At 48.2% G+C, this 20,279-nt stretch overlaps 3 protein-coding genes across 3 annotated transcripts; all 3 read right to left on the bottom strand.

The window, feature by feature from the left end:
- Window positions 1–8,917: 8,917 nt before the first annotated feature.
- Window positions 8,918–10,732, bottom strand: FMAN_05077 (uncharacterized protein; the record flags this gene model as incomplete). Its single annotated transcript, XM_041828137.1, has 5 exons — window positions 8,918–9,090; window positions 9,143–9,714; window positions 9,775–9,974; window positions 10,036–10,316; window positions 10,381–10,732. 5 exons carry the CDS (start codon window positions 10,730–10,732, stop codon window positions 8,918–8,920), a joined length of 1,578 nt encoding a protein of 525 aa, XP_041679030.1.
- A 1,509-nt stretch (window positions 10,733–12,241) lies between these two features.
- FMAN_05078 (uncharacterized protein) lies at window positions 12,242–12,682 on the bottom strand (the record flags this gene model as incomplete). The annotated part of the gene is made up of 1 exon (XM_041828136.1): window positions 12,242–12,682. One exon carries the CDS (start codon window positions 12,680–12,682, stop codon window positions 12,242–12,244), a length of 441 nt encoding a protein of 146 aa, XP_041679029.1.
- Window positions 12,683–16,575: 3,893 nt separating this feature from the next.
- FMAN_05079 (uncharacterized protein) lies at window positions 16,576–18,247 on the bottom strand (the record flags this gene model as incomplete). Its single annotated transcript, XM_041828135.1, has 3 exons — window positions 16,576–17,758; window positions 17,812–17,870; window positions 17,918–18,247. The coding sequence occupies 3 exons, from the start codon at window positions 18,245–18,247 to the stop codon at window positions 16,576–16,578; spliced, it is 1,572 nt and encodes a 523-aa protein (XP_041679028.1).
- Window positions 18,248–20,279: the final 2,032 nt, after the last annotated feature.

Here is a 20,279-nt window from a genome sequence, read left to right as displayed (position 1 = left end):
CCCGTAACGTACGGTTTTGCAGAAACTGCAGGACGACCGTTTCTGTTTTACGAGATGTGATGATGATCCTTGAGACGGGGCTACGTTTCCCAGAGCGTCTATTTTGGACAGATGCCGACCGAATATGAATATGCAATAAGCCATATTTGTTGTTGCTTTCTATTGTGATATGACTGATCTGCTTTTTACCTTACCCTTGTCGTATGATAATGCGCGGGAGAGCGACAAGATGCGCAGCCAGATCATCAAGGGTGATGGCGACGATAATGAAACCGGAAAAGCCATCACAATATCTTGTGTAACTCACGCCAGAGCCTCTATTCATCACGTAACATAAGCTCCGATGTCGCTCTGCTCTTCTCTTCTGATGCCATCCAACCGCTGTAATGACATTGACACAACCTCCAACACCGTGATGACTATCAGACTATCACACCGATAAAAGCACAGATAGCCAAACATATCTAACAGCAGTCCTTATCAGCACTCGCACTCACTATCAATTGGCCTGGCGCCGCCCCGCGAATGCAATGAATGCATCTCCTGCGTTTCCTTCGCTCCTCGCACGCCACAGCCAGTAGCAGGGGTGGGTGTCAGCGTGCGCACACTGCATCTCGATGTGTGTGAGCGAAACGGCGAGGATCTCTGTGGCTTGATTGGCTTTTTTGCAGCAGCGGTTCGCAGGGAGTTTCGCTAAGCATGCAAGAGTGGGCGCCATGCCATCCGTGGGAGCTTGGACAGGGAATGAGAGGGCAGGGATGAGCATTGACCAGGGCGACATTCAACTTTGGTGGGACTGAAGCTGCAGACCGAGATTGAATGGAGTTTGGAGTTGGAGTCGATGAGGCCAGGGTGAAGGTCGAATATGACAGAAATATTAGCGCATTCTCACCATGAGTCTTCCACAGCAGCTGACTAACTTATTCTCGCACCCTGCCCCAAGGTCTCGCCTTTTGGACCCCATCGAGCTCTGAAGCTCAATATCAATCGCATCGTATTCAGTGACCCACGCTAGACGCGCACGGTCTTCGAGGCTATGATTTGCAGTTAATGCCATTAATGGCATGATAGCAAGACACTCCAGTAACACTTTGGTCTGGGCGCCTCTGACCATGATGGCTTCCAGAGGCGTCTTCAATCCAGCCAACAATTGCCCTTTGATCTCCAGGGTCTCCGTGAATCGAAGATCAATTACCGTCTCAGTATAATAAAAATCTTCAACGCTTGTTCGCCACCCAGGTTGTGTTGCGTTGCGTTTCACTCCATGAATCTAGACGCCTGCCGCTGTCTCCAGGAAGCAGATATCCGAGCGCCACTGCCTATACTGCTATTAATTGTCTCGTTTATAAGAACTAGACTCGATATGCAACTATCTCCAGCCCCTTGGGTATCAGAACATCAATCTCCTCCATCCACCGGCGGTTAGGTGGGGTCAAGGGTTCTCTTGGTCTGAGTTCATGGTGTTAACAGGACCCACGAGCCAAGAAAGCACAACATCAATGATCTGATTGAGGGTATACCAAGAAAAAACCTTCCTCTTCTCTTCATCTCATCATGCCATGCCGAGGCCGTCCTCTTGGTGTTTTGCATGATAGCCAAGCCTCGTGGGTCACATCCGCTCATCTTTTGCCCATTCTTCAACACACTCGAGGGGATCTTCAAAGGGGTCCAGCCTCAAAATGATGTCTGCTACCCTGATCGTCCGGCATGATAATGCCACCAAAAAGAGAGCTGTGTGAGTGGATATACATATGTGCCCAAAACCATTCCCGTACATTACAGTGATCTTCGTTGCAGTGTTTCCGTGTGTACGCCCTCACCCTCACGGCTGGGAATAAGGGGAGACCCTTTATGTGGCGATAAAAACAAGGCAGAGAACGGGCAAAAAAGGACCCTTCATACATTCCACCTACGTAGAATAGAGAAATACCCCGTAGGAGGAGAAAAAGGGTCTGTCCTGTCCAAATTGAGTTTACTTTGTCTCCGCTGCTCACCGACGTTACCATGGGAGAATGACGGTCGCCTCAAAAGATACGCCATGAACGCAGCCACATCCGCAATCAGAAGGATGAGATGAGAAGTGAAATGAGACGCATCAGCTACATTACATTACAACACAGCATGTTCGAGGAGAAGGGGGAGATGATGATGAGAGAGGGCAGGTCTAACGATGATGACGCTGCGAGGCATGCTAATTGCGTGGTATTGCGTATGCTCTTGATGCAAGTCACCTCGTTTCTGAGAGTCATAACGCATATCATGGCTGCCCTCTTATCATTTGCTTCCCCGTCTCGTTATCTGCCGAGCATCTGGGGAGATTTTGACGACGTGGAATTGGTCCAACACGAATGCGGGGAACGTTTTCGTGTTTCCCTCTGTGATCTGCAACTCATTCTTCACCCATTCAAGCCCAATATCGGTACATATCCCCAGACGCCGTTCGTCTCGTCTTATCGGTACGATTTGCGGAGTCGCACAGAAAACGGACACTGTCACCGTATAATTAGTGAAGCAATTGGAGGAGGAGCGGGTTTTAGCTAGAATGCGGCGATGTGCCCTTAAGCTTTACCGGATCTTCCGCCCCGGAGGCGCTACCTGTCGGAGTGGGGTGATGCCGATTGAGCCCAGCTTATGGAGTACCATTGAGCGAGATGCTAGGTAGCAACGAGAGATGCCTGCCGTGCCTTTCGTTTCACCAATATTGAATTGGTGATGGTTCATTCTTGGGACTCATTCGGGTGTCATCATCCAGAGACCTAACCAGGAGCTGCACGTCACCCTACTTTACACTAATCTTAGAGCTCTCTCTCTGTGCGTCTCGACAGAAAGAGCATCGTTTCTCCAACCCCGCGCGAACCCCCTCTTTACAGCAAGCCATGGTATGTTTCTGCTAACGCACTATCGATGACTTTGCGTTGTAACCACATTTGGATGGAACAAGAAAGACTACTGTGTGGTCATGTTACTTTACACATGATGTGCCGTTGCTCTCCCTCCCTCTCTCTCGGCCGACATCAAGAACCCGATATCCACGTGATGGCATTTCCAAGACGTGATTTATCGGACGTTTCGGAACCTGATATGATGATATGGGAAAGTTTGCTCCCCCTGGTAAATTGCTTTTGCTTGGTATTTCTTCATCGTGATGCGACATGATCTGAGTATGACAGTTTCTTGATACTCAAGACCAAACAAACATCGACTCATGGTGCGGGGAAGCTATTCATAGGCCATAGGTGGTTCATTCTAGACCAACTCAGCTGCCAAGAGTAATCCAGGATCTTTATCAAGCATAATATCACTGATTTAGAAGTCGGTAACTACTCAATTGGTCACCATTCGAGCTCTGTCAGAATTGAACACTTCCATACAGAGCTTCCTACATCAAGAGCTGTAACTGAACTGACTGCACTCAACACTGCTCCCCCTCTCCGCTTCCCCCTCCCTGCAACCCCCCCTGGCCCGTTATCATGGCTCGCTAAGCAACGGCCCCCTCCTCCTCCACACCACCTTGGATGAGATCCTGGCTGTCTGGCTGCCAACCAGGCAGGGGCATCACCAGCAGAAACTGGGACCAAAACACCAACACCACGAGTTTGGCAAAAATACCACTGCCCTGTTGGTGTCTCGAGACTGCTTTCGACTGGTTTAATATCCCCGCTGATCGACCCTTGTCGCGTCCCCCTTGTGCAGTCGGTCAGATAAGGCCGGTGAATCGCGCTGTCTTTGTATCGAGGTGCCGGGTTTCAAAGATGCCTTGAAAGACTGGCGTGTGTAGGCTTGTATTTCGCACGAGTCGTTGAAAGCTCCTTCATAACGGGGCCATGTCACATTGAGAATCCACAGTATTTTCCACAGAGGCGCCGTGGCACTTTTGAGCGCCGCCCCCCGATGGATACGTTTGCTGAATTCGAACAGCTTCAAACCCTCCCAAGGCAACCACCAGGTCTCGAGATGGTTGCCCACCACTTGAGGCTCGGCCCTCTGATCAGCAAAACTTGTTCAGTTATGGATAGTTTACCTCTCTTCTTGTCCAGGCACAGGGACTTGGTTCCCGACTTTGGTGTTTTATTCCTGGTATTTCCCCCGACACCAACTCAACAGATTTTATGTTCGCCTCGCCTCATTCTTTTCCTGGCTTCCCCAGACCTGGTCCTCCCCTCCGCGCTCCCACGGGGTAAGAGGAAAACTCAGACTCTATTGTCGTTTTGCAAAAAGGTGACTGCTTTATGACGTATTCTGCACAGATGCTGTGATCACCACCATCGAGGTCTAGTATGCAAATCGTTCAAATAGTCGGATCAAGTGGAGTTGTTGGACGGGGTGTGCACGGTCTCTGCTTCCAAGCAATTTTAACGCCAAGCATTTGTTTTAACAATCGACGAGGAGAAGCAACGAGCAAGCGGAAAAGGCTGACTGATCCTAGAGGCTGGAACCATTAGCTAGCGAGGCTAGCAGTAGGCAAGGGAGCCTGGTTGGTGCCGGAGGATCGTACAAAGAGCCTCTCTCGACGTTCCATTTATCTCGCTACGATGCGATGGAGACATATCCATATCCATACATAGAGTAGAATCCACTTTCCGCCCCCTGTGAATGAGCCGCAGCTTTACTATCACATCAATGGCATGGGATGAATAGGAGTCAGAGTCAGAGTCAGAGCCAGAGTCAGAGCCAAATAACTAAACTAACCGCCATGACATACATGTCTCCGCTATGGAAGAGCCCTCTCATCTCCCTTCATGAGGTTCAAAACGGCTTAACACACGAGAAGTGGACTCCTGTTGAGTAGCAATATCCCTCATCCTTATCCCTTTTCGCTCAAGGACTGCTACGTAATTGTTGCTATTCGTAAAGAATGAATGTTGAGATATTTCACGCACTGGCACTATGGAGCAGAGATGAGATGAGAATTCCACTTTATTTCTGTTGGCACAGGCGCCTCGCTCTCGCCCTCTCACCCCGCGCATCCTTCCCCTCAATATCCAACGAGTGGACGCGGAGTTGAAGGTCCAAAGTTTGAAGTGGTGGCATACAGCATCACATCGTGCCAAAAAGCCACCACACGAAATCTGAGCTCGCTTCTCCGCCACACACCAATAACATAACGGTAGTAGTCTGCGCTATTCCAAAGTAAACGGCCGCCTCACTTGCTTGGAAACTGTTCACTGCTACTGTAACCTCTTCACCGCCTCAGCCATGCATCTCTGTTCTGCGTCCTCATGAGTCGCCCGCATTGCATTTTCTTACTGTAGGTACAGAGTGGCCTACAGTACACACTACCGTACACTGCACTTCTGTACATGCTCACACATGCAGGGAGGAACCGCCCCCCGAGACAGGCGTGTCCCGCATTGTCTTGCAACATCGTGCATCTACCGTTTGTCAAATGACTGGTCGTGCTGACCTGACTTGGTCTGTCGTAAAGGGTTCCCCTCCTCGGAGGTGTTGCCCTCAGCTGCGGAGCTTATCTATCGCTTTGAGCTCTGCGCGCTGCTGTAGGGTAGTACTGTCACGAAGGTGTGCACAGTAGACAATAGGGTAACCACCACCATCAGTAACAATATTGAATATTGAGATCTCACATACCTAAACGACTTTCTGTGCTGTAACGATGGCTCGTGTCATGTGCCAGAACATATGACAAGTCTGCTCTTCCCCGGATGCCCCAGACTCCGTAACTTCCCCATCCGAGCGCTCAATGCACAGTCGGACTGACGCTCGGTCAAGAAGTGAGGCGCTAGTAGGTGTTGAAACTGCACAGTAGGTAATATCTTACCAAGTTCTAGATCTGCCCTCATCACACCCACTGACAACGGCCCGGGCCATCCTGACTCCTCACAGAGGCCGTTGCGAGTATCAGTTCAATGGCGACTGTTGTGCCACTCTAATAGCTTATCGTGAGGTGATGCTGGGGCGTCGACTGGTCGAGAGTTTTGGTGGCGGCTGATGAAACTTTCCGTGGAATGCCATTTCTCGTGTTTTCTTTGTGTTATCTCTACGTAGAAAGATAAGGGTTCTGCTTAGTCTACCTTCCTGTCGGAATGTGCATTTGGTGTCCCCAAATCCTGATTTTGATATGTTGGTGTTCAGCTGTGCAGTTCGTTTATGTTCCCCAGATTTCGGCAGTATCGGCTCATTGCTACCCCTACAGTACAAAGGACCTTAGCATATCTTTTCCCTGATTCGGCCGACAAACTGGGAAGAAGCATCCATCTCGAAGAATCCCGGTGTAGCGTTCCAGTATCTGTAAGCATGGCGTGGGTTGCACCGACACGAGGGCTAGAAACGGCTTTTGTGTCTCAGGTAACCCAATCTGCATAAGAACACTTCATCAGCGCTTTCGAAAAGGAGCGTCAGGAACGTATATAACTTTGGGTGGCACAGCATATGCACGGCAGCAGCCCCCTATAGTTTTTGACCGGTCGAGTTTCACGGCTTTTGGGATGATATGATGATTTGCTGAAGGGGAAGCTGACGCTGATTTCAAAGGATATCACCTGTTCTTTCTGGAGAGGAGCGACACATCCTACGGACTACTACCGAGAGGCGAGGGAGACCGACTTAACCCCGCTTGAAGGTGATATCATTGCTGAGGAAGTAACATGATCTTGCCACGCCGCTGTACATATCTCGGGAGTGCACGACAGTGGTTGAGGATAACAATCAAGAGGCTCGTGAATGACTACCGTGTAACAATGACTGAGAAACACCAATACTAACTGACTAATTCTAGAACGCAGTAACGTTGTCATGTCACATGAGAGAAATGTTCATCGAAAGACCGGCAACAGTACCCAGGGAGTTGTCAGTTCAAGTAACACATGGCAATACAAGCAAAAGGGCTCAGTTGTACGATCGACATAGTGTCGGTAGACTTCTGATGGGTCAGAGACGGAGATACTCAATACTATGGACTCATGATCGGCATGTGACGGATGAGAAGCTCCGGAGAACTTCCAGCCGTGAGTCACGATCAGTCACGCCGGAATGAACTGGACAAGGATCCCAAGAACGCTCCTCGAAGTAGCAAGGATAGAGCTAGTAGACCAAATAACGGGTTTCACGATACCGCGGGACGTAGGAGTGCTAAATCCATAATACTTGAATACTTGTTGAGTGCCCGAGGCGGTTTGATATTGGCCTAGGTCGTCACGGCAAAGCGGAGGATAAACAGAATAGACCTCGAACCTCTCTAATAATAGTACTGATCAACATATGGAAAGAATCGATACTAGTTTAAGGTCATATCTGAGGTAGCTAAACCGTATTGACTTCGTCTCCTCCTTCTGTAAAGCCCTCAGGGCTTGACTGCAATATAAGATTTGTTGGTTACTTTGGAAGCTTTCCGGTAGAAGCTAATATTGTGAAAGGAAGTATTATACTCTTACTATATGTGTTGAAAGATAAAAGTTAAGCCTTGGGCTAGAGAAGACTTGAATAGCTGAAAACATGTTGACGATGTCTGTCGAGGAGGGAGACCGGCTGTTCGTGATTTTATATCATGCAAGCTATATAATTGAGACCATAGTGATGCTCGAAGACCACTCATATAGCTGAACAGAACCGTAGGAAGGGCTTGACTGTGTTATGGTTCGTACCAACACAGAGAATTCATTTCTTGGACCGGTTACTTGATTTTAATTCGACGTCCTCTCAGACAGATATACAGCCAACACGCACGAGTTGGGACAACTAGCGATTCCGAGATAGGAGCTGGCCTGGAATTTAATATAAGATGATGTGATAGTATCTAGAGATTGGAGAGTCGAGCACAGTCGCGCTTGTAGTTGGTTGATGAAGCTCAAGGGCCGCTCCGCGAACAGTATCAGCCACTCTTCTTACAGTCATTCCACAAGCTTGTAAAAGACAAGAGTAATTCAAATAAAATGAAAAAGGAGAGGGGAAGTTCCATGTTCGAAATTATCATCGAGGTATGCAAGGATGTCTTTAAGGAAGTATAGCTTTGAGAGTGAGTGCCGGGAATGTAGAAGCTGTTACTCTTGATTCTGTATAGAAAGGGATGCAAGGCTAGCAGTTAACAGTATTCTACTAAATTTAGAGACAATAAGAAACACTTTATCATTATAAAACAATGTTCTTGCTTGATGGATTGCATCTGTATTGGAATTAGATGCTGACGTTGAGTATGTACTATTTTGCCTTAGCATGGCATTTGTAGTCGGCAATTCTTAGTATTTGTGGTTTCAGATTACATCTGCATATAATTTGAACCTCATAGATATACTCGTAGGGTTGTTATGCAAGAATTAAGAACCTTTGGTGTGGAAAGTCTACACATATCGCAGGCTCAGAGTCGATGCTGAGCGACGAGCGCCTCATCTTCGAGCCCAATACTTCTCCATAAGATCCTTGTATAACGTCAGCAAGTTTAAAAAGATCAAGAGAGAATGTTCAACGTAAAGTGGGTAAGTTTGAGCCTCAAGCTGAGAATGGAGATATACCTCATGGGCACCAACGGAGGTAGATAACAAGCGCGCATGACTTATTGAAGGGTCTGGCTCAAGAAAAAGGCAGAGAGCATCGACTATACATAGCACCAAGACTGCCCATGTTCGTCTCAACACGTTACCCATGTTCGGACTACGCAACCCCCAGGTCTAGGACGGGGCGGCTCGTCTGTCAAGCACGTATCGGGCGGCGCATAAGACTACGAGCTACAGGTCTACTTTAACTGATCAATACAATGAAATGATCACATTTGAAGCTAAACAATATTGAATTATGGATATCTTCTAGCTAGTACAGGCCGGGCGGGGGTATCAAGCACATCGCGCTGGCAAGCATAGGCACGAATTAAACTGTCGCACATATATACTGACTGATATTGTTATGAAATGTCAAACGAAGCGAAGCGCACTGCACTGTCAAGCATCTAGACCCTGCTTGCTTCAACACCTTACTCCTCGTGGGTAGGAGGACCAGCGTAGTTCTTGTGACCCCAGGCCCAGTACCAGATACCAGAAACCATGCACGCAAAGACGAAAACGACGGGGGCGTAGTTGACGGATTCGGGGGTAACGGGGATAGCGGAGGGCATGCAGAAGAGAGGCATGGCCAACAGGGACCAGGCTGATGACGAGTTAGCAAGACATATCACGATAGAGAGGAGAAGAGCACATACCGAGAGCGATCCAGTTGGCGACAGCACCCCACTTTCCGAGGTAGAACTGTCCAGTCTTGACCTGCTTGCGACCAGTAGCGAGACTGATAGCAATGGGAGTGGCGTAAGAAGCAGTCAAGCAGATGACACCGACACCAGAGAAAGCGTTGAAAGCAGCGTAAGAACCGAAGTAGATGACACCGAGGACGATCTCAACAACCATGCAGAGCATCATAGCGTTCAGTGGAACATCGAGAGTAGTGTTGACCTTGGACCACATCCTGGCACCGGGAATGGCACCATCACGAGCAAATGCCCAAGCGCATCGAGAACTGGCAGTTGTGCAACCGATACCGCAGATAATGGCGAGGACGATGAGAGGAATGAGAAGACCGAAGGCACCGCCGGAGCTGCCGACAGCGCTCTTGATGATGAGAGGCACGGGCTGGGCGGAGACGATGACGTCCTGGATCTCGGGCATGACGAACATGAGAGGGATGAGGAAGAGAAGACCGGCGAAGGTGTTGATGAAGATGGTGGCGACCATGGCCTTGGGGACCTGGACCTGAGGGTTCTGAACCTCCTCACACATGCTATACACATGTTAGTACAGCTGTTCTTAGGTTGGGTTAGTTGGTAGACCGTGAACTCACGAGATAATCATTCCAGTAGAAGAAGTAGCATAAGCGGCGTGAAGGAGACCGACACAGAAAGACCATCCCTTGGGCCAGCCAGAGTTGTCCTCGAAGTGTGTGAAGACCCAGTTAGCATCACGACGTCCGTTCTTAGCGATGGCAAGGATAGTAGCGATGATGGCGATAAGACCAGCAAAGGTCCAGAAGATGGCGGCGGTCTTTGAGCAAGGTATCAGCAACCATGACGTTCACAACAAGAGGAAAGGAGGGCAAGCATACATCAATCCAGGGAAGCCACTTGTTACCGAGCGCAGAGACAGCATTGCACAGGATAGTCAGTGCAAGGAAGATCAGGAAGACCTGGTAAGCCTCTCCCGACAAGACACCGACACCAGGGCTCTTCTCGAAGACATTGACACAGCCGACGATGAAGAGGGCGGTACCAAAGTTGACGGCGAGAGTGATGGTAATGTTTCCAACTAGATAGAGCCAGCCACAGATCCAGCTAGCAATGCGACGCCATCGGGGAGGAGAGAGCATAAAGGCCTGGTAGTAAACACCTGTAGTATCACGCGATCAGTTACATGTTCACATTGGGACGCAAGTGAGAGGATCTATTTTTACCTCCAGCTGTAGGATAGACACTGGTGATTTCACCGAGAGAGCAAGCAACACAGACAATGATGAGGGAGACGGCGAGCCAGCCCCAGATGACGTTGACGGGACCGCCTCCAATCAGAGGGTAAACCAGGGTGGTAGCGAGACCGTAGGGGATGGAAGCGAGGACGAAGGACATGAAGGCGACCTGGAAGGTAGAGCGGTTACGCGACAGCTCAGCCTTGTAGCCGAGGTTCTCGAGGAGCTGATCAGCGCCATCAGTGTTTCCGAGCGAGGCCTTTGAGCCTCGACGAGGCTTCTGTTCTGCGACGGGGTCCATGACTCCGGTGCTTGTGCTGGCCGAGTCGTGTTTAGACATAATCGGGAGGGAGGAGGATGAAGAACAACTACAACAATGGCAATGTTGTAGAGGGAGGGAGAGAGAGAGAGGTGAGAGGTGAGAAAGAGAGTGACACGCGATGCGAGAGGCGTGGGAATGTGAGGGGATTTAAAAAGAAAGGAATTGAATCTGGGGAAGAGTGACCATTGAAGAGATTTGGAGTACGATGTTAGGCCGAACGAAACCTAGACAAGCAAGGCATGGCATGGGAGGGAGAGAGTGGGAAAAACGCTAAATTATCTATGGGACTGTTGCTGCGGGAGTGGAGTTCTCCATGTGCGTGGATGCGTGGTGGCAATCAGTAGCCATGGGGCAGGGATGCTCAAGCCAGAGTCTGAAAGAGGAAAAGGTGAGAAACGATGGAAAGCCAAGGGTCAGGTTCTAGATACGGGCCAAGGAACAGGGGGGGTCGAGTGACTGATTGCAGTGACTGACAGCCAGACAGACAGTGACATTGTTAGTGAGTACAACTGACTCTCCTACAATGCATCCTCTCAGGCCTCTGTATTGCCAGTAAAGACGACAGCTCTCCTTAACAGCAGCTACAACGCCATCACCAAACTCTCCCACCGAGCAACCAACTCACTGATAGGCCAAGCGCGGGGCCGAAGCCAAAAAAGCGATTCATTCAACGACCGGGGAAACACGATACGATAGGCTTGAAGCAAGGCCCCTACGTCATGCTACTAACCTTTAAAGTGGGTGCACAAGACGGCCAAGCCGATACAAGGTTTCGGCGTCGACAGCTCAAACTGGAAGGAGATTAGTCCCGCCAGAGTAAAATACCGCGTTTCATAGGTCGAATCTCAGAGTGCCAATTACTGAGCCAAGCTTTCAGCCGTGGGTTCATTTGCTGACTGGTAGCTACGGTTAGCCTGTCGCCTGTTGGGCCTAGGTAGGATACTGGTGGTGGTGGTGGTGGTGGTTGGCTGGTAGGTTTCACCCGAGGACTGATACAGATATTGGCAGACATGTGCTGAGCTTTGACGGTCGAAGAGGTTGCTTGTGAAACAGGCAGATCATGCACATTCACCTTAATTCACCCATCATATCTATCAAACCCCGAATGCCGGGATCAAATAGACCACCATCCCCAATCTCCAACTTTACCTAATCAGGTGAATATCCAGTATGTGATCGTCAGGGTATCAGCTCCCGCGCCCGGCAATCCTGGCATCTAAACGTGGTTGAGGGATTGATAGCCTTGGCCTAGTCGTCACAAAGTTTGGGGTATTCAATCAATCGATCAATCAACGAGGACCGCGTTCCTATCGTATCGTAAACATCGTTAATTACCCCTCGTTTCCTTGCTTTCCTTCGCCTTATTCCTATCTAAGAAGTCCGGCGACATTTCCGTGATAGATAATGAAATACCGTCTATCTCCAGCACGCACGTGACCGGTCCGTCCAAGATAAGGAGCCGTAGAACGCTGTATATCATGATATGTACGGGTAAGATATGTATGTTGAAGCTATCGTCGCGTATCTTCAGCCCCGACCTCCGTTGTAATCAGCGCCGCCCGCCTTCCTCAACCTCACGACGATATCCGCCTCATCCAGCTCGGACCGATCGCCCGTGGTGACCGCGATGCTGTGATGCGAGAGCACCTTCTTGACGTCGCCGCTCTCGATGCTGACGCGAGCTTTCCGCATGACCTTTGTGTTCTCGCCAATCCAGACGACCAGCGCAAACTTGACGCGCTTGCTCTCCTTGTCGTTGGCGTACTCGACGCGCACGTAGCCGTACTGCACCTGGCCGTCGTCCAGCTCCTTGACCATCTCGGGCAGACCGCCTGTTCCCGTCTTGGTGAGGCTCAGCTTGTTCCCCACGGCGGACGCGTACGAGATGAGCAGCCAATTTGTCTCGTCTTTGTCTGAGCGCACGGCATCGTAGGCTGCGCTGACTTCTGGTGCGTCGAGACCCGACATTGTGATAGGTATGTTGCAGATATAGGGAGGATCGGGTCGGTGCACGCTTCGAATCAGATTGTAGAGGGTAGACTCGCGAAAGGAATAAACTGGGCCTGGGGTACGTAGTGTGAGTGAGATCAACCAACAAAAGCTCTGTATCGGAAGACGGCAGAGGAATTCCTTACCTAGAGAAAGGGTTCAACAAGCTTGGATCAGGCCTCAAAAGACAAACTCAGGAGTTCAGGGGCCTTTCTCTCTGTGCTCTGCCTCTACGATTTCTTAGCCCCCCCTGCACCAAAAAAAGCCACGGCTCTGGGAAAAGCTCGGCTATGTACGGAACACACTCCAGAAGCCCGCCGATCCATATTTTGTGCATTTGACGCTAGAAGAGAAACGGAACAACTCCGTTCTGTTGGTCTCACGCCAAGGGCTCTGGTAGTCCAGGATTCTGACACGGTTCTGGTCTGTTCCTGCAAAGAAAAAAAGGAGCTTGGCCTTGGCTCGTGATGAAATATCGTGAGGGAGACGTTGCAGCTTCAGCTCAGGGGCTGATCCGGCTCCTCTTACCGGAGACCCGTTCTTCTCGTCTACAGCAACCTCCACGATTATAATCGGTCGGAATATTAATATTTGCTTTTGTTGTACGTAAAAAGCGCGGGTTGACGACAGATTAACTTGCCTTCCTTTCCCCTCCCCCGTGGGACACTAGGAAGATTCATCTAGGCGACGATGGTAGGGCTTGGTGTGTTTTGAGGGGGTTCAAGATGATACCAGACACTTGCAGCGTTTACATAATCCTCAGATACCATTTACTCAGCTGTTTTTTTGCATAATTCCTGATGTCTCAAGCTGGCACTGCGATAATCACACAGGGAACCAATGATATACCCCCAATCAATTCTTTCAACGACGATCCAAACTGCACTGCTCAAAGAGACGGCAATAATCACTGACAGGACAGCACAATCGGGCCGAGACGGTAACATTTGCGGGGTCTGCTTACGGTGCTCCAGCGCTGTAAAAGAACTGGAAATCCACCGTCGCCCGCCGTTTCACTCGGAAAACTGAAGTGCCCTGCCTAGGGGATGCAAAAAAGACTCAGGACCTTGACCGTAAGCGATGAAAATACTCAGGCAAATCTAGCCTAAGCTTAGGGGACCTTTTCTTAGTTTATTTTGACACCCCGTATCAAGGTCTGAAGTTTTCTTACCCCCTAAGGCCCTGTAGCGACGGTGAGGGCCTTGTAAGTGGATTTCCAATGGAACGGACCAGGATTCCCATGGTCCAGTGAAATTGTTGTATAGATCTGGACTTTTGATAACTTTGCGTAATGAGAAAGAGGGAAAATGTCTCAATTAATGGGACTCGGTTCACAGAAAAAAAAAACGTCAGAAATACGGCGACGCATCGAGATCGAAATTTCACAGCCCGTAAAAAATTGAAGATCTCGGGTTTATCGGGACCTACAGAGCAAACTCAATCAGGCGCTGATCAGCTTCTGCAAGTGATTTTTTTTACTTTTTCCCTTTTGAAGAAGAATTCTAGACTTTTTCTTCTTTTTTCTTTTTACAAGGGTCTTTTTTAATATTACCTGTCATATCGAGCTTGATCCCCCGAATTTAAATAATTTACGGAAATTGAGTGACCATTAAATCCCGACTGTCCAATGATTGACCATTAGCTGCTCCGTAACTTGATATCCCGTCTTACTCGGTAGCCAGAAGAACAATAGTGTCCTTTTACTAGCAGGCTCTGGGGTGGCAATGCATCGTATGATGTGCTTGCGAACCAACTGAGCGATGGGTCTTTTGCTGTGTTGGTTCGGACGCATGAAATGAACATATGACAACGGTGAGCTGGGAAACTAGCCTGCGACGGTCTCGGAATCGGGAGGTTGCTTCCGCGTGAAGCTTGTTCGTATATTTGTTGCCACTGGTGGTATGGATGGTCGTTTGTTGGTTGACTTGTTGAAACATTCCTATCTTAATGACTGGTCTTTGACGACTTGAAGTCTTTGACTGAACCTTCAGATGCTTTCAACTTCTGTGAGTACGCGGCAATAAGCACTAAAACTAACTGCAAAGCGCTTGAATGACCCCTGAGGGCTTATGCTTGGACAATCACATGCTGGGTATTTAAGCTTAAACACATGTGCAAGGTTGACTTGCATTACTTCATCCTCGGCCCCCAAGGCCTTCAATATGCGAGCCCCGAGACCTAAGTTAGATACATTCGCATATTCTTGGCGATATGATGCATCCTGAACAGATCTCGGCATTGGAAGACTACGAAAGATGAGACAAGCTACTTTGGTAACTCCTCGCTCTTCGCCCCCTGGGGCAATGAAAGCTTTGTCAAAGTCTTCTAGAAGCCAGACAAGGGGACTTTTCTATTTTTAAAATGGAACCAAGGTCTTCCGTAGGGCGTTGAAACAAAATGACATGGTCGAAGCGTGATAAAGCTTGTGTGTAGCCCCTAATGTCTCGAGCAGAGCCTTGGGCGTTTCAGGGCACTCATTGACGCATTGGGCAATCTGGACAGAAATTGACTGTTGAAAATGTTACGGATCACTTGGATGAGCATGATCTCTGTGAGAAAGAGCTGTGTTGCGTCAAGTTGTTCTGTGCCAGGCTGCTGGTCATGCACACATATCGATTTCCAGTTGAGTATTGACATCTTTCGACTAACAGGCAAAATTTGAACTCTAAGATCTAGAGCAAACTAAGTGAGAGATGATTCGAGAAGCATACCATGGCTGAAGTAGACTTTGCAAGATAATTGCTACAAAGGGAGCAGAGATAACGTTTCGACGCTTATCGAAAGTAGTTAATCTGACCAGCTCATTAAACCATATACCACAAAGGTGTCATCTTGAGATGAGTTCATGGCTGAGAATTATTTATCACTATTTCAGAGGCTACTGGTCAGAGCCGAGCAAGATTCGTGAGACGCCCGATCTTTTGTATTTGGCACTTGCTGAAGAGTTTCAAGCCCTTCCATATCTCCCATTGGAAATCCGAGATAGCAACTAGGTATGATCCCGATCCTTTATGGCATCTGGGTGATAATAGAAGCTGAATAACAAAAATGTTGTAAAGAGACAGCTCTTGTATATCCTTTCTTGTATGTTGAGATGTGTCCGAGAGAGGACTCTTACCATCATACAACACAACGATTAAAGATGTAAACCAACCTTTCAATCGCGGAAAAACATGTGGATTTTATAAGTCTTTATCAACTTTCTGTCTTCGGTAATTGTGTTTTGAAGCCAGCCTGGAGATCTTTCAATTGCTGGGGTTCGAATTCGACCAAGACGACTGCTTCTGCTGAAGTTGATGTTGTGTCGATTCCAAAGAACACGAATCTGAGTTACAGTGAGTAGGCTATATGTATAACATGACTGCGGTGGGCTGAAAGCTAATTAGTCGCTTTAGAGAAGCTGTATCCTTTCGATATCGATGCGTAAATCAAGCAGCTCTTGCTCCCGCAATGTCCAAAACATCCAATACTTTGGAACCGACTAGAATTCCTATATATGCGGATCTTCCGTGAAAGGAGCCTTTTTTGTTTCGATGACCTTACCTCAAGTCTATAGAATTACTGTGATCAACGTGACTTAGCCGACATGCCTGCGGGCTTTATGTTACACTTGGACCTGGTTGAATTAAGCTTATTTCTTAGCCGACCAGTCTCACAGGTTTCATCTAATAGAGTTCATGTAGCGAGTTACTTCTTTGGGAAGGAGAATAAACGTTAGCATTCTTTGTAGACATGCGTGATTTATGTTCACTAAGGCAATGGCCTCCATTTGATGATGTTCAGACTGGAACGAGATACTGGGAAATTTGCTAGCCGAATCTGTCGAGGGTATATCTTAAATTTAATTATGTACAAAGAACATCATGGTACTTCTACTGGTTGACCTTAGAAACCACTGGATCTGCAGTCTTCTCTCCATGTCCTCCCTCTCGGTCACTTGCTCCATCGCCAATGCTTCCAGAGCTTTCCTCATCAGACACTCTCGAGTCGATCGTAGTCCCCTCATAACCACCCTTGACAAGCTGGGGGTTTCTACGTGCCCACCATAGCAGACCAAGCTGGACAAAAACCGAGGCGAAAGACATCGCTGTAGCCAGTGGAAATCCAATAGGATACTGTGGTGCGTCGGCAACTCTGAAAGCACGAAGTGGAATCGTTGCATGGCCGATATACACAATCATAACTGTGATCGCAACGATAATTGCTCTCGCTTCAGGCTCTTTTCGCAAAAGTTCTGCAAACCACGCCATCAGCGATGGAGCGCCAGCGTTGGCGGCATAGGTCATGAAGTAGAATGCCATAACGACCTTTTGATCTGAAGGCCAAGCACAAAGAACGCAAAGCAAGACACCAAACGAGAACGTAGATCCAGTACTGATCTGCCATCTCCAATGTTTCCAATCGGACAAGCCGTTCAGGATAAGATTGGAAACAATCTGCAGAGCATAACCTCCCAGAGGAAGGACGTTGACCTGGTATGTGCTGTACATACGATTACCAGCTTCGTCTTTGAGACTCTCGATGTAAAGGACAAAGTAGGAAGTTGCGCGATGTGCCCAAGCACTCAGAGCAAAAGCAACGAGGAAGAAGTACGTCACAGGATGAACGATCAACTTGCGCAGCTTCTGCTTCAGAACAGCTGGAGGGATAAGCTTCGACGTATTTGCGCCAAAACCCGCCATTCGTTCACGAGATAACTTCTTCTCATCCTCCGTCAACCACTTGGCACGCGTGTACGCGGGGGTATCAGGAATGATGAAGAAGCCAACAATTCCCTGGGCGATGGTGATGACGCCTGAAACGATAAACAGCCACTGCCAGCCGGCGATTCCGTGAGCACCGTTTAGGTTACGGTACAGAGCGGCTTGGAGGGCACCGAGAAACATGGCTCCCGCGACGTCGGAGACGTTGAAGCAGGCGATTCGGAAGGCGAGTTCTTTGGGGGTGTACCAGTTGAAGATGAGGGAGACGACGCTGGGCCAGAAGACGGCTGAGAAGAGGCCGAGGAAGAAGCGGAGGGCGTAGACGGTTGTTGCGTTTTGGGCTTTGCAGGTGCTGTTGTCTGTGTAAGTAAACCATGAAAGACTACTTTGGGCATAGATTCTTACACGATGACGAAGAGACCCCAAATAATCTCACAAGTTGGTAGAAACAGAGATGGACGGACCTGGAACTGATTAGCATGAGCCAAAGCACCAAGGTTGTTCAACTCACCCTCGTCTGAGCCAATTGTCCAGGAACAAGTCCAATAGCATATCCGATAGAGAAGTAGGTGTTGAAAAAGACCAACTCATTGCCGTACAGACCCAAAGCTTCTCGCATTCCTGAAACGTAAGCCTGTGTCGTTGCCGACTGATCCATCTCCTTCATGATACCAGCGATGAAAGTCCATGTCAGAAGAAGACAGTCAAGCTTGAGAATCAAGACATGTCTAGGATTGCGAAAATAAGGTATCGCTTTGGAGATATGTTTAAAGATGCCTGTTTGAGGAGGATATGTCACAGTCTCAGCTGTATCTGTCCGTTCAGCAGTGACAGTCGCCATGATCACAGCTATTTCTCAAAGAAATGAGTATATAAACTAACAACAAACAATGCGAATATCCATTCATGAAAAAGACAGCTCAGGGTTATATACCATCACGACCCTGTCTTGACCTCATCCCCAGCCCGACAAACCATGACAGAAGTGAAACTCGAGATAGGAATTTAGCGGGTCACTCCAGCATCTGCAGTTCTCGCGTCATTCGCCGCCCAAAGAACGACATTCTCCCAAACGGGCGATATCCGTCGGCCAAGCCCCGACGCTTGCAGGTTAAGCTTATATCTTTATCACCGGCGATTATGTGCTTTATTATCATGCGACCGTCTGCTCAGATCTATACCTTTTTCGCGGGAATATTTGCTGGTGGAGGCGGACCGACCGCGAATGTATCAGGCTTGACAGGGAAAATTAACGGATCTGGTAATTCTGCCGTATTGCGTGTTTATTTCTTATAAGTGGGGGGAGCATGGTGTAAGCGAAAATTATTGCCAAGAATAGGTATGTCGGTTGATATCGCAAGATTGTTCGTGGGTTGTGTAGAAAGACTTGTGTCCGAATAGCAAGCTGATAATAGCCAACTGGACACAAAGCACTTCAGGTACTTTGAGCATCGCAATACTATATCATTGGCATAGTCGATACAATTACGGTCATGGCTGCTTCAATCAGATCACCGTGATATCTAAGGGTGTTATCTTCAAGGTTGTAGGGCCTCATTAGTGGTTTTACAATAAGGCGAAGGTGTAAGTTCTTGTTGTTAGCCTGGATCTTTATGCTGCGTGGTCACGATATAAAATGAAGAGATAACCCTCGGGGTGCAAGAATGCATCAGACCTTAATATGGTGTGTTAAATAAACTCAGCAAAAGGTATTCTAAACTTATCCTAAGTTATCTATGTCTTTTTATTCCTTCCCAAGATACCTCACCACATGCCCAAGAATATTTTGAGGCCACCCAGGATGTGCACCACTCGCATCTCATAGGTAGCCTACTTACACTTTGCGACACCACTACAAAGAACCAGGCCTATAAAACCTCGCCTTTTAGAAGGTGCAGATGTAGTGTTTACGCCACAATACAGTATGACACACTGATTGCTGTACCTAGCTTCAGCTTCCCCGGGCATATGTCGTTGCAAAGCCTTCTTCCCTCTGATGCCAGCGTCTATAAAGAGCGACTCTTCCTCCTAACATATCTGTAATAAGATCCAATATCAACCAGATCTTCTGTAGGTTTGCCACTGTCAAAAGCCAAAGCGAATCCAACCTGTCAAGATACTGGTCTATCTCCGGCAAGTCTCTGCCCTATTCCTTGAGACATATGACTAACTGAGAGTAGCCACTTCAAAATGTCTTCAGAGTGGAAGTCTGATTACCACAAGGAGGATCTACCAAAAAGGTGAACAGCATGGCCCAGCATATGAGGATAACACCGCCTAGGTTACGTTCGAGGGACATGGCGATTCTGGAAGTGGCTGGAATGCTGATGAGGCCAATGGGAGCTTGTCTGACAACTCATCCTTTCCTGGATCCTCATCTTAGTTAAGGAGCTTAGAAGTCTGATGACTAACATGATCAACATTCTTGTATATATCGCTGTTATGTGTGCATCAGGAGTGAGTGTAGTGCAGTGATAAATAGACTCCATGGTTTCAGTGTCACATCACCGGAAACTGCATTCTTGTCTTGTCAGGTTTGCTTTAGCAGTACCTCAGTATTTAGCATGGCTGAGCATCTCACAGGTTACCTGCAAGGAGAGTCACATTCTTTACGTGTTTCAAGCTCCACTAGGTGTGCATGCTGACTGAGACATAAACAATACAAGAGTCAGATGAAACAGTGCACGCCTAGCACATCATTGAAAACACGCAGCTTCAAAGATGAAACTCAGCGATATGGTTGTCAAAGGCAACAGTCACGATTCCCGGCAATAATAGTTGAAAGCAAAAAGAGCGTCATTATTAGTTGACTACAGATAGGCTATTTCCCAAAACCCCGGTAGAATTGAAACTGCATTAAGTCTAACTACAAA

The sequence above is a fragment of the Fusarium mangiferae genome, assembly GCF_900044065.1.
Source record: "Fusarium mangiferae strain MRC7560 genome assembly, contig: FMAN_scaffold003, whole genome shotgun sequence".
NCBI lineage: Eukaryota > Fungi > Ascomycota > Sordariomycetes > Hypocreales > Nectriaceae > Fusarium > Fusarium mangiferae.
Note: the sequence above shows the minus strand (reverse complement) of the source record. Positions and strands in the feature narration are given on the sequence as shown.